The 12,973-nt window shown below is 40.6% G+C and overlaps 1 protein-coding gene across 1 annotated transcript; it reads left to right on the forward strand.

The window, feature by feature from the left end:
- The first annotated feature begins 5,640 nt into the window (after positions 1 to 5,640).
- LOC130190116 (vascular cell adhesion protein 1-like) lies at positions 5,641 to 10,120 on the forward strand. The gene is made up of 5 exons (XM_056409315.1): positions 5,641 to 6,234; positions 7,144 to 7,413; positions 7,511 to 7,840; positions 8,442 to 8,699; positions 8,889 to 10,120. Exons 1-5 carry the CDS (start codon positions 6,162 to 6,164, stop codon positions 9,059 to 9,061), a joined length of 1,104 nt encoding a protein of 367 aa, XP_056265290.1. The 5' UTR covers positions 5,641 to 6,161; the 3' UTR covers positions 9,062 to 10,120.
- Positions 10,121 to 12,973: the final 2,853 nt, after the last annotated feature.

Genomic DNA, 12,973 nt, shown 5'->3' on the forward strand with positions numbered 1-12,973 from the left:
CAAGGGAACAAAACGTGACTGTAATATAAAGGGGGAAACTGGGAATTGAATTCATTAATATCATTATTATCATTTTAAAAACACGGCAGGGGCTTATTTCAAAATGATCGTAGAGAACTTACCGACACTGAAGAGCCACCGATGAAAATGAAAGAAAGAATCATATTGAAAATAACTACAAAGGTACATTTGTGTTTTTACTTTGCAACAAAACGGTCCGGCTCAGAGTATTGTCAGGGACCTGTTGGCCTGAATAGATTAATGAAACATTAATGTTGGACTAAATGGATCAGGGGTGCTCAATACGTCGATCGCGATCTACCAGTCGATCGCGGCGTAGTATTGGTAGATCGCATGACATTTAAAAAAATTGGCCCGCCCCCCTGAAATCTCCGCCCGCCACCCTGTAATTTTCTCTATACCGCCAGATTACAGCAGAAGTAATGTAAGGTCCCTTTTCTTAAAGAGCACGTCTTTGTTCTTTTATTAAACTAAACAGCCGTCTGTTATTGATCGTATCCAAACAACAGCATGTCATTTCTGTCTCTACGTGTCGCGTTAACACTTCTGTCTCGCCGTCTCGCGCGCCGCAGAGCTCCGATGCCGGCGTGTCTGCATGCATCGGGACCGAGCAACCCCCCCCCCCCCCCCATATTTGTATGTAGCCTATATATGGTTATATTACACATGTAATTGCAAACAATCTCATAGGGTTCATTGGCCCTGCTGATGTGTCCCGCCCACTCCTCCTCTACCTCCATCTGCCTGATGGATTGTGGAGGTCTGGATCGTGGTCCATGCCTACTACCAACTATTCAGGACGGTCTTTCTTTGGCTCGATCCCCGCCCGAGTCCATGTGTCCCTGAGCAAGGCAGCTGTCTACGGTGTATGATTGAAAGTCGCTTTGGATCAAAGCGTCAGCTAAACGTGATGTAATGTTCCTTCTGTCTTTTTGAAAGACAACGCACTTGAACATCTTTTTAATTTCTTTAATTTCTTTAAAGAAATTAAAAAAGTGTTCAAGTGCGTTGTCTTTTTGAAAGACAACATACTTGAACACTTTTTTAATTTCTTTATGTAGGAAATGAATTCCCTTTTTGTTCCTCTTTTATATATAGTCCTTGGCAATTCTCATTTCTGAGAATCACCTTCCCACCCACCCGTTTTGTGATCTCGCAGCAGAGCCCACCCACCCCCTTCTCCAATTCAGCCACTTCCCTGGGTGGAGGGGGGTTTCTGTGAGATTCACAGACGTAACTCCTGCTGGAAGTCACTGCTAGTTACAGACTCTGGTTCGCTGCTCCGTGACGTCACTACTCACTAGCGACGTCACAGCACAGAACCAGAGTAGGCTTACATGTCATGTGACAATGTTTCCATGCTGACTGTACGGATCCCCGTATTTGAATCTGCGTGAGACTTACTGCTGGTGAACTTCTTTATTTTCTTTCTTTCGGCGAATACAATTGAACCAAAAATCTTTCTTAAATACCTCCTTGTCACCACCGTAAGAGCATTAGCCTCATACGGGACCATTCAAACTCTTACAACTTTATATGAAATGTGCATCCGTCCGTAACATTTAGCCGTAGGCTACCGTCAAGTTTGAATTTTAACAGCGCTTCCTTTTAACATTTCAAAATAAAAGTCCGATTTAGCTCTAAGAGGAAGTCGATTAAAACATATACAAAATCATTGTAATCTCTTACGGTCCCGATGCGCGCAGACACGGCGGCATCGGAGCTCTGCGGCGCGCGAGAAGGCGAGCCGAGAAGTGTTAACGCGAGAGAGAAAATTACAGGCTGGCGGGCGGAGATTTCAGGGGGACGGGCCAATATTTTTTAATGACATGCGATCTACCAATACTACGCCGATCGCGGCGATCGACGTATTGAGCACCCCTGCGTTAGACCTTCAGATTGGAAAAGAACATTTGTAAAATAAGAAAATAATAATGTACAGTAAACTCAATAAATAAGATGAAAAAATCAAATAAGTGGAGGGACCAGTATGCTATAATGCTATATTTAGTGGACAGTATCGGAATTGATAAGTGAGAATACATTAGGCTGTGTTTTATTATGACTTAAAGAAACACTCTCAGTAAATATTAAATCATTGCCATATTGTTTTTTCTTACCTTTTTTTTAATAAGTTATAAATATTTGACTTCATCAACCGTGAGTAAAAAAAAGAAAAAGGAATACAACTTGAATAATTCTCTTTTTTTGAGTCAATATTGTACAATCAAAGCATAACTGACATCATTCTCTATTTCTTCTCATTGAAAATTTAAACAATCCCGAATCTGTTAATACATAAACAGATTGGCTCTTGTAGCTCAGTTTAATTCACACACTCTGGGCCACACAGCATGTTCGGGTCATTTTGGATTACCACTGGGAGGAACCGTCAGAACATTTAAATATAAGACATCAAATAGACGTCTAATTTAAATATTTGTATTTACACAACAATCAAACCTAAAGTTGAGTTTTCTGACATCTTACGGTGCTATAGATGCCTCATGCAGCGTGACATGAAAGCAGAGAGCGATATGCGACTTGTCTTTAATTATTAAAAGACATTAATGCTTATGGGAAAGTGTAATATGTGCCGGTTGTAACTTGCACAAACCTCACCCCACTCACCTCTCCGGTTCTCCAGAGCTGCTCACCTGCGCTGACACCAGAGAAAAGGTCACATGACTTTATTAGATATGAAATGATGCAAGAACTCAAAGCTTTTGTTTCCTAGAAGCAGCACCTGTAGTGAAATGCAGCGCGCCTTCTAAGACGTGGGCCACCGTGTGAAAAACAATAAACATTAAAAAACTAAATAGTTTAATTCATAGCAAAATTATATGTAAAACAATATATTACAATACATTACATGTCATTTAGCTGACACTTTTATCCAAAGGGACTTACAGTAAGTGCAATAAAAAGAGGGAAGGAGGACAATGGGCATAAAAGAGGTTGGTACACAATGGCGTGACATGTGAGGGCAGATCAAAGCTACTGATAGAAAAGAAAAATACCATTAATCACAAAGATAAAAACATCAAAAGGCTGTCAATTTTAAAATCTAGATGTAGAATATGTTATAAATACATAAAAAAATGCAAATTAACAATGTAGAACTTGTCGTAGACCTGAGTAGGTCATTGGAAACCATCATTTAATATTATAAAAAAATTAAAAACCTGTAAAATGCTCTCCTGTGGGACATTTTTAATTTGTACCAAGACAACAAGAAGCTGATAAATCAGCTGAAAGACGGTAAACAAACAAAAAACATAATGCCCTTTTCATTTCGTCAGCGTCTTTCTGTATTTAGAAAAGCGCTATATAAGTTTGAATTATTATTATTATTATTATTATCATGATTCTGAGTCAGAGTTATGACTAAAGTACAGGACTTCAGAGAATGTTAGTATACTTCTTATGAAAAACCCCTGCAGGAGATATATTAAACCCAGAGTCAACGTCTTCTCAAAATACTTCAGCTGACTTGTATTAACTTATTTGAATCACTTCTGTTTACTTTGCAGAACCGGGTACTCTAAATATGTGAGAGGGCATTTCACAATGTAGGTGAAAAGCATTGTGTCGTAATAAGACGGCCTGAAGACAGCCGCACAACACGGAGACGTTGCCTTCAGGCCTCAAATGAAAGTTGCTGATATCCAACGTGTTCCCCACCCACCAATCTATCAAATATGTAAACACACACAACATATTCACACACAGGAGATTTAGCAGTGACTTCAACCAGAGAGGTGCAATTCACAGGAATCTGGGGAAGATAATGGCTTCATATATATATATATATATATACACCGGTCCCGGCTCAGCCTGTCTCTGTTTATGTTATGCGTCAAATTGTTATTAAGACTCACCGTCTCCTGCTCCAACTAAATCATTATTGTTGCCTGGAACATGCCCGACCTTCATCCAAAGAACATGTTCTTGTCATCGAGTAAAAACATAACCTGACCTCACACACATTGCACTGTAAGATAATTATTCTCTTTGACATACAGTATATAAAGTGTTATGTTGTATTAAGGAACATTTAGAAATCCAGAAAATTCATCCACCCTATCTAATGATTTCCTATTTGAAAGGGTTCAAATCATAGTATTAATAGTAATGGATAAACAAACCAGACCATGTGTGGGTGGAATGGGACCAGACCAGTAATGTTGATCACATTGTCATTAAAGAAAAACTCCAGTATGGTCAAAATCTGGTTTCTACGGCCACTAAAATCCGGCTCAAAGTCATTTTTGGTTGGATCATATTTGAACGATTTCCAAAAGTTCCCTTCATACAATTCTATCAGACCTTTTTTTTCTCCTGCTCATTCGGAAATTATTTGGGGCCACACAATCTGTCGGGGTTTTGTTTTTGTTGCACTTTGTGTGAGGCTGACCCACATTTTGGGGGTGAAATGCCTCGCCTGTACACGAATGTGCAGAGACAAGCTTCTCAAGGTCAACCAGCAGCCTCATGACAGACAACTGGTATTGAAGTTCACCAGAGTTTGAATTGCCTGTTGAACCTGTTCAACAGAGGTGCAGCAGTTACTTTGAAGAGGACCTGCTTTATATCTCGACACATTATAAACAGTTCGTTCTCAGGTAACACAAACACAATGGTTCTTGATTTCAGGAAACTACGAAGAAAACATATTTATATTATCTTCCATGTCTGCCAATATAGCCTCCAATTCTCCACACTGTTCCTTTTATATCCTTTTATATATTTATATTATATCTATTCTATATAATACTATATAAAATATATATATACACAACTATAACATATATACATCAAACTATATAAAATATAATATATATATATAAAACTATATAAAATATATATATATAACTATTATTTTTGTATCCTTCCATATCTATTTATATAATATATATTCTATATAATACTATATAATATATATATATATATAAAACTATAATATACAGTATATATACAACTATTCCTTTTATATTATTCTATATATATTTATATTATATATATTCTATATAATACTATATAATATATATATATATATATTTAAAACTATATAAAATATATATATATAACTATTCCTTTTATATCCTTCTATATCTATTTATATTATATCTATTCTATATAATAATCCTGCGGGTTATTTAATTGATAAGAATTTAGGATAGGAATTTGTAAGCATTATGTTTCTGCCTATACCTTTTCAGTCATATTGTATATTAGATTGTATATATGCTCTCGTGGTTCTGTTGCCACAGTTCCCTGATGGCTTCTAACTCAACTCGTGTGCCTCTGCTGCTCTTTTCCTGACACCAAGTGCTATGAATGTATCCGGCCCGCTGATATGGAGTCCTGCCTTGTGGTGGGGGAGGGGGGAGGCAGAAGAGAGGAGAGGTACACCAGCAAAAAAGACAAAAATATGACAAATATGTGGAGGTTAAAAAAAAAAGAAAACAGCTGGAAATGTGAAGTATGTGGGGAGGAAAGTTGATATGTGTGTGGGGGGAGAGGTCAAAGGTCACCGATAGTTCTGCAATCTGTGGATTTGAAAGCAGATTCTTGAGCAGGGCACTAAAGGGAGGCACTGCTTTCAGGAAGGAGATAAGGGGAGTATGCTTCCTGGATTCCTCTCCCACAGCCCATCGACAACAAAAGAAGACGACGAGAATAGTGTTGCGTCTCAATGTTTCGCTGTGTTTCTCGTGTGCAGGTTGGAGGTTATGAGATGCGTTTATCGTCGGGGTCGTTAGTTCAGCGGCTGAATGACGTCACGCTCACTGGAGGCGATGGAAACCGAGCATCCTCTGATTCCTCTCGACTGACAATCCGGGAATTTCCCCAATCGGCTTCGGATTGCTGACTGGTTTCAATTTCGCTTTTCCATTTCGAAATAATGACGTGGCTGCAGACGCTTCATTAGTCTGGCAGGGCTGCACCAGACACAAGTGTCTCCACACTGTTCCGTGTCTCTCCCAAGGGGGGGGAAGAAAAAGGGAGAGTGGAAGTTTATTTGTTTAACTTTTTTCTATTTTTTTTACAGAAGGCTTTTACTTTCATTTCCATTCGCTCATTCACATTCTAAAACAAAGTATTACCGGACATCTGCCGACAAGACACTGTGAATTATGTTTTTCTGTTACATATTTCTGGTGGTTTCTATGATGAACTTTCTGCGGGACTTCCGTGTCTCCAGTTGTGGTAAGTTTTCCGCTTGTGTTGCGGTCTGAATATAATATTTCATCTATTATAAAGCAGTTCAACTCCCTCCTAATTGTGAGTGTTTAAAAAACCCTGTTATGTTTAATGTTGTCAGCTCTTATGGCCTTTCTTTTAATCAGATGTAGTGAAACTTGCTCAAAAGATTGACATGTTCAAATCTCATTTGATCATATATCATTTTTCTAGTCTTTCTTTATTAATCACTGCAACTGTCGTAATAATGTAGTATTTTAATATCACATGTTTTATGCATTTGTCATCTCTCTTTTCTCACACTCTGAATATTGTTCTTAATATTGTGATCTTTGCAAACTGTAAGAAAGTAAGTAAAGTTTATTTATATTGCACTTATGACAGACATAGTGTCACAAAGTGCAGTACAGTAGTCAATTAAAACAACAGGGGCCAACACATATCAACGGTTTAAAGAACAAAGTACAATACACTGTAAAAGATGATGCCATCAAATAAATAAACAGAGAAAATAAAAAGCAGGCTATCTAATATTTAAATGAACCAAATGCCAGTGTAAACAGGTATGTTTTGAGATGGAGTTAAAATGATATTATTGAAACTGCTCCACTTTATATTTATGGAGATGCCAAAAAAAAAATCTCATTTGGATTTGGGGCAGTTTACCCTTCATTCACTGACACACTGCTGCGACTACATTCAGTGAATGGTTTGAACTCTTGTAACCACAGGGTAATAACCACAGACCTTAACATGAACCGGAACACATAACCTTATTGACGTATTCAGTGATTGACTAAAAATTTAGAAATGCAACAACAAAAAAACATCATAATGTAAAATGATGTCAGGATGTATCTGAATGTTCATTTTCACATGAAGCTGTTTAAAACCACGACCTCGTCCGTGTTACAGACGACAACTGTGCAGATCGACCGGTCTTCACTCCGTCCAGGCTGGTGGTGAAGTTTGGTGACCCGACCTCCGCCAGCTGCTCCGTGTGTGAGCATGCTTGCATCAACAACTTATTTAATTTGGAAAGCCCCGTTGGAGTCGCCACGAAGAACGGAACCACGATGTTCTGGACAGTTGAGAGGCTGACTGAATGGCGAACGTCTCCTTTGTGCTTCTATAATAACGATACTGACTACCAGTGTTGTACCACTCTGAATGTTACTGTCTACCGTAAGAAACACAATGATGCTAGTTATGATTTATTCATTTGTAATCGAGTAATACACCATTTGGGTAGTTGTTTCTGACCCTCTGTCCGTCTCCTCAGAGCCTCCAAATAATGTGTCCGTCAGCTTTGTGGACCACACCGGGCCGATGCTGGAGGGTCGGCAGTACACTCTGCAGTGTACGGTAGAGCAAGTGGCTCCTGTTAAAGACCTCGCCGTGACCTTCTACAGAGGTCACACCGCACTGGGTCAACGGCAGTCCAACAACAACAACATGAAGCCAGTGACGGAGAGCTTCTCTTTCAACATCACCCTGAGTAAAGAAGACGATGGAGTCCAGTACTGGTGTGAAGCAAAGCTCGAACTGGGAGCTGGCGGACCACAGCTCCCTCCAGTGGTGACGTCACAAACCGTCACCGCCGCTGTGTCCTGTGAGTCTGACGCCAGAACATCAACACGCCTCCTTCGGTCATTATGAAGATGTATATTGTGTCACATCAGCAGTAGATCACCTGACTACTTCTACAGATAATTATCACCATGAAACCACAGACTTCCAGTGTCTTTTGTCTCATTGATTTGGTTCTCCGGCCTGCAACTTAACTGATTTAGTTCAGTCTCATACCTCTAACCGGCGCCGCTGTTGGAGTATATAATAGCAGAAACTGAAAGTGAGTGTACAACAGCCAACCCTTCTCTACGCGATGAACTCTACATCTGCATCAAGAAGATGCACACTGCAGTAGATCGCTGGAGATCCTGGCACTTTACTTAACTCAGCACTTTACTTTATTTACCCCCTGTATATTTAGTATTAGTATTAGTATTTCGTTTTTCGTATTTTGTTTTGTGTTTTATATTTATTTTTATTGATGCTCTGATGTGCATCGCTGCTGTGACTTTTGAAATTTCCCCAGTGTGGGATAAATAAAAGAATATCATATCATATCATATCATCAGAACAATCTGTTTGAATGTCAAAATGTTCCCACAATGACGTGTTTCATCCCTCCCTCATCGACCCCTCCCCAGATAAGCCTCAGCTGGAGGGCTCATCGCATCCAGAGCCAATCACCGTCCAGGAGGGAGACCCTCTGCAGCTGAACTGCTCGGCCGTTGGAAACCCCGCCCCCTCGTACACCTGGACGCTCCCGTCGGGAAGCCCCTCCGCCTCCAACGGCAGCGTCCTCACCGTCGACTCGGCCACTTTTGCGGACGAGGGGATGTACACCTGCTCCGTCGGCAACGTCATGGGGACCGTCACCGTGGAGATGAACGTGGACGTTCAAGGTGAGTCTTGTCGTCCGGTCTTCACAGGTTCTGGCTGTGTTGCGTTCTCACGGCAGACGAGAACTGATTCTCACACACACACCTGAAGGAAGAGAGCATTGTTTGGATATTCGGTGTCGGTCTGACGTGTGGTATTCTCTTCTTCTTCCTTTTTTATCCTTCACCTCTCACTCCTTCAACCTTCTGCAGCAAGCTACATGGGAATCCTGATCGGCGTGATGGTCGCCGCCGCCGCTCTGCTCGCCATCTTGGGCCTGATTGGATACGCCTACTGCTACAAACCCAATCGAACGGGACAGTACAACCCGAAGGACGTTATTGGCTTGGGCGCGCGGCACTCTGCCCTTCCCACTGCAGAGTGAGCCCGCGTGGAAGGCATGGGAATGTGCTTGGACCTCTATTGTTGCATCCTTCCCTTCCCCTCATTTCCTGTCATTCCTCTACTGATGACGCCATCTGATGACATAAAGGGCCCCGAATGATACAATTAGTTTAGTTTAGGTGTTGCTCGTTCGGGAGAGATGCAAACAGCTCACATCATTTCAGTTCATTTTCATTTTAGCAGAGTTAAAAGCGCCGTCGTCTCGGCGTCTCACTGTTCTCCGTTTGCATCTCTTAATTCCTTATTAATCTGTCACGTCATTTGCTTTTTAAGAACTACTTAGAAATGCAGAAATGTTGATTCTCGCGCGTGCGTCATGTCCTGAAACACTCAAACGTTTAAGCGAATATAAAATATCTCGGTTGCATTAAACGCATTGCAGCACCAGCTACTTTTTATGCAGCATTACAGTTTATTGATCACGGATTTTGTCGAGTGTTGGGAGATAATTTGCATACTGATTGACTGTTTAGTTTTAACATATTAACATATTTTAAATGAACTATTTTAACTTGTCCATGTATTATTCGGTGCTGGTTCGGTGGCACGTGGCTGAGAACACGCTGCCTGACTGTTTCTCTCTGTTGTATCCTAGTCGTGTTACTGTGAAGCACTTCATAACTTTATGGAGAGATGTGTTGTCAATAGAATCTAACTGTGAGAAAACAAACACGCTGAACTTCACGGCTGTGTGTTAAACCACTGAAAGCGTGTGCCTGATCCTGCAGAGCCCACAGCTTCCATGTGTGTGTGTGTGTGTGTGTGTGTGTGTATGCATACTTTATTGGTGCGTTAGGTTAGTGACACTGGTAAAAACTGTATAATTATGAACTGCGCACTGGAACTCCCAATATGAAATACATGCTTTGACCACGTTTATTTTAGAAATACAAATACATGATCACTTTGTACAATGATGTCTCTTCTATTGTTATTCTTTTGCATTTTTAAAGTCGTTGCAAAAACTTGCCGACAGTGTCAACACACCACAAAAATGTCCACATCATTATGTTAAATATTAAACATGATCTCATTTTTATTCTCCTAATTATGTTAAGGATTTTATATTTCAGTAATCTAATGGGAGGATGTGACCTCGCCTCAGTATAGAAAAGTCCTGATGGACCTGGAGACGTAATTACAGATTTCCTGTTTATGATATTCTTCATCGATCGGCGAGCTGGACTCCTTCACAACTCTTGGTGATCATGTTTAGGGTGAACCGAGTAAATGCCTCCCAGAAATGTAAAACATTTATTTAAATGATTGTTTCTTGACACAAGACTGGAAAGCAGGTCCATCAGTAATGTCTAACAACCGTACGAGTGACAGCCTGCATATTTGACAAGCTATACCTCTGAATATTGTCGGCCATGTTCATGTCAAAAAGGAAAAAACACTTCCAGAGGAAACACATGTGCATCCTGGAACTCCTGGAGTCTCTACGGTGCCCTAAAGTTCACGCATGCTGTTGTATAAGTGTGCTTTTGAAAACATGTGGTGTGTCACATACCCGGGTTGTCTCTTGTTTATCAGGAAGTCACATTAAAAACCTCCCAGGAGCTCCTCAACACACGGGCCACTGGATGTAGAAAGTTAAACAAATAAACTATAGCAGTGGCGTTATAACGGTCTACATATTAGTGCCCCTAGTATGCCACGCCCTTGATTACAAATATGCAATATGATCCTGCAGATATCAGAAGGTAGTACACTGAGTGACTCACTCCAGGCTCAATAGAGAGTGACTCACTCCAGCCTCTCCTTTCAGTTCGTGTGTGAGCACCCCTAGTTTATAATTATTTAGATTAGATATAAATATATATATTATATATATATATATATGTGTTATATATTTGTGAATATATATGTGTGTATATATACATATATATGTATATATATCGAGATTTGAATGTATATATGGTTATATTACACATGTAATTGCAAACAATCTCATAGGGTTCATTGGCCCTGCTGATGTGCCCCGCCCACTCTACCTCCATCTGCCTGATGGATTGTGGAGGTCTGGATCGTGGTCCATGCCTACTACCAACTATTCAGGACGGTCTTTCTTTGGCTCGATCCCCGCCCGAGTCCATGTGTCCCTGAGCAAGGCAGCTGTCTACGGTGTATGATTGAAAGTCACTTTGGATAAAAGCGTCAGCTAAACGTGATATAATGTTCCTTCTGTCTTTTTGAAAGACAACGCACTTGAAAATCTTTTTTATTTCTTTAAATTTCTTTAAAGAAATTAAAAAAGTGTTCAAGTGCGTTGTCTTTTTGAAAGACAACGTACTTGAACACTTTTTAAATTTCTTTATGTAAGAAATTAATTCCCTTTTTGTTCCTCTTTTATATATAGTCCTTGGCAATTCTCATTTCTGAGAATCACCTTCCCACCCACCCGTTTTGTGATCTCACAGCAGAGCCCGCCCACCCCCTTCTCCAATTCAGCCACTTCCCTGGGTGGAGGGGGGTTTCTGTGAATTTTAACAGCGCTTCCTTTTAACATTTCAAAATAAAAGTCCGATTTAGCTCTCAGAGGAAGTAGATGAAAACATATACAAAATCATTAAAACAATACAAACTTGACGGTACGGCTAAATGTTACGGACGGATGCGCATTTCATATACAGTTGTAAGAGTTTGAATGGTCCTGTATGAGGCTAATGCTCTTACGGTGGTGACAAGGAGGTATTTAAGAAAGATTTTTGGTTCAATTGTATTCGCCGAAAGAAAGAAAATAAAGAAGTTCACCAGCAGTAAGTCTCACGCAGATTCAAATACGGGGATCCGTTACAGTCACCATGGAAACATTGTCACATGACATGTAGGCCTACTCTGGTTCTGTGCTGTGACGTCGCTAGTGTGTAGTGACGTCACGGAGCAGCGAACCAGAGTCTGTAACTAGCAGTGACTTCCAGCAGGAGTTATGTCTGTGAATCTCACAGAAACCCCCCTCCACCCAGGGAAGTGGCTGAATTGGAGAAGGGGGTGGGCGGGCTCTGCTGTGAGATCACAAAACGGGTGGGTGGGAAGGTGATTCTCAGAAATGAGAATTGCCAAGGACTATATATAAAAGAGAAACAAAAAGGGAATTCATTTATTACATAAAGAAATTAAAAAGTGTTCTTGAAAAAAGTCACTTGCAAAAGTGACTTTTTTTGGGGTTGCTCCGTCCCGATGCGCGCAGACACGGCGGCATCGGAGCTCTGCGGCGCGCGAGACGGCGAGCCGAGAAGTGTTAACGCGAGAGAGAAAATTACAGGGTGTCGGGCGGAGATTTCAGGGGGACGGGCCACATTTTTTTAATGTCATGCGATCTACCAATACTACGCCGCGATCGACTGGTAGATCGCGATCGACGTATTGAGCACCCCTGAAGGACCCCCAGACCTTTTTCTCCTCGTTTTATACCCTCTGTGAGAGTGTGAGGACACCCATCTCTCCATATTCTCCATCCTCTGTGAGGACCCTCAGCAGCCCTCCTCTTATTAAAAACTGCAGGTCATTTGCATTGGATAAGGCGTTTAAGTCAACATCATAAGTAAAGTAGGGAAATTATATTTGATACTAACCTAACAGTTAATTGCATTGCACACATCAATATTGGACAACATAAGCACTTTTATTATGAATATCATAAACCTCTATGACGGGATTTGAACCGCGCATTTTCTTCTCCCCCTTGACACACTATTGTTCCCCATCTTAATGTTCTTCATCAACGCAATTGAACAGCCAAAGACTATCAGGAGAGCAAGATAGTTACCATCTATTTTTAAACGTTTCCTGCTCTAACGCCAAAACAAACGCAAGCGTAGGGTTTTCTGGTACAACGAAGACACACAACTAGAATGTTGTTTGGCAATAATAATAAATGCATTCTATT

This window comes from Pseudoliparis swirei, chromosome 24 (assembly GCF_029220125.1).
Source record: "Pseudoliparis swirei isolate HS2019 ecotype Mariana Trench chromosome 24, NWPU_hadal_v1, whole genome shotgun sequence".
Taxonomy (NCBI): Eukaryota; Metazoa; Chordata; class Actinopteri; order Perciformes; family Liparidae; genus Pseudoliparis; species Pseudoliparis swirei.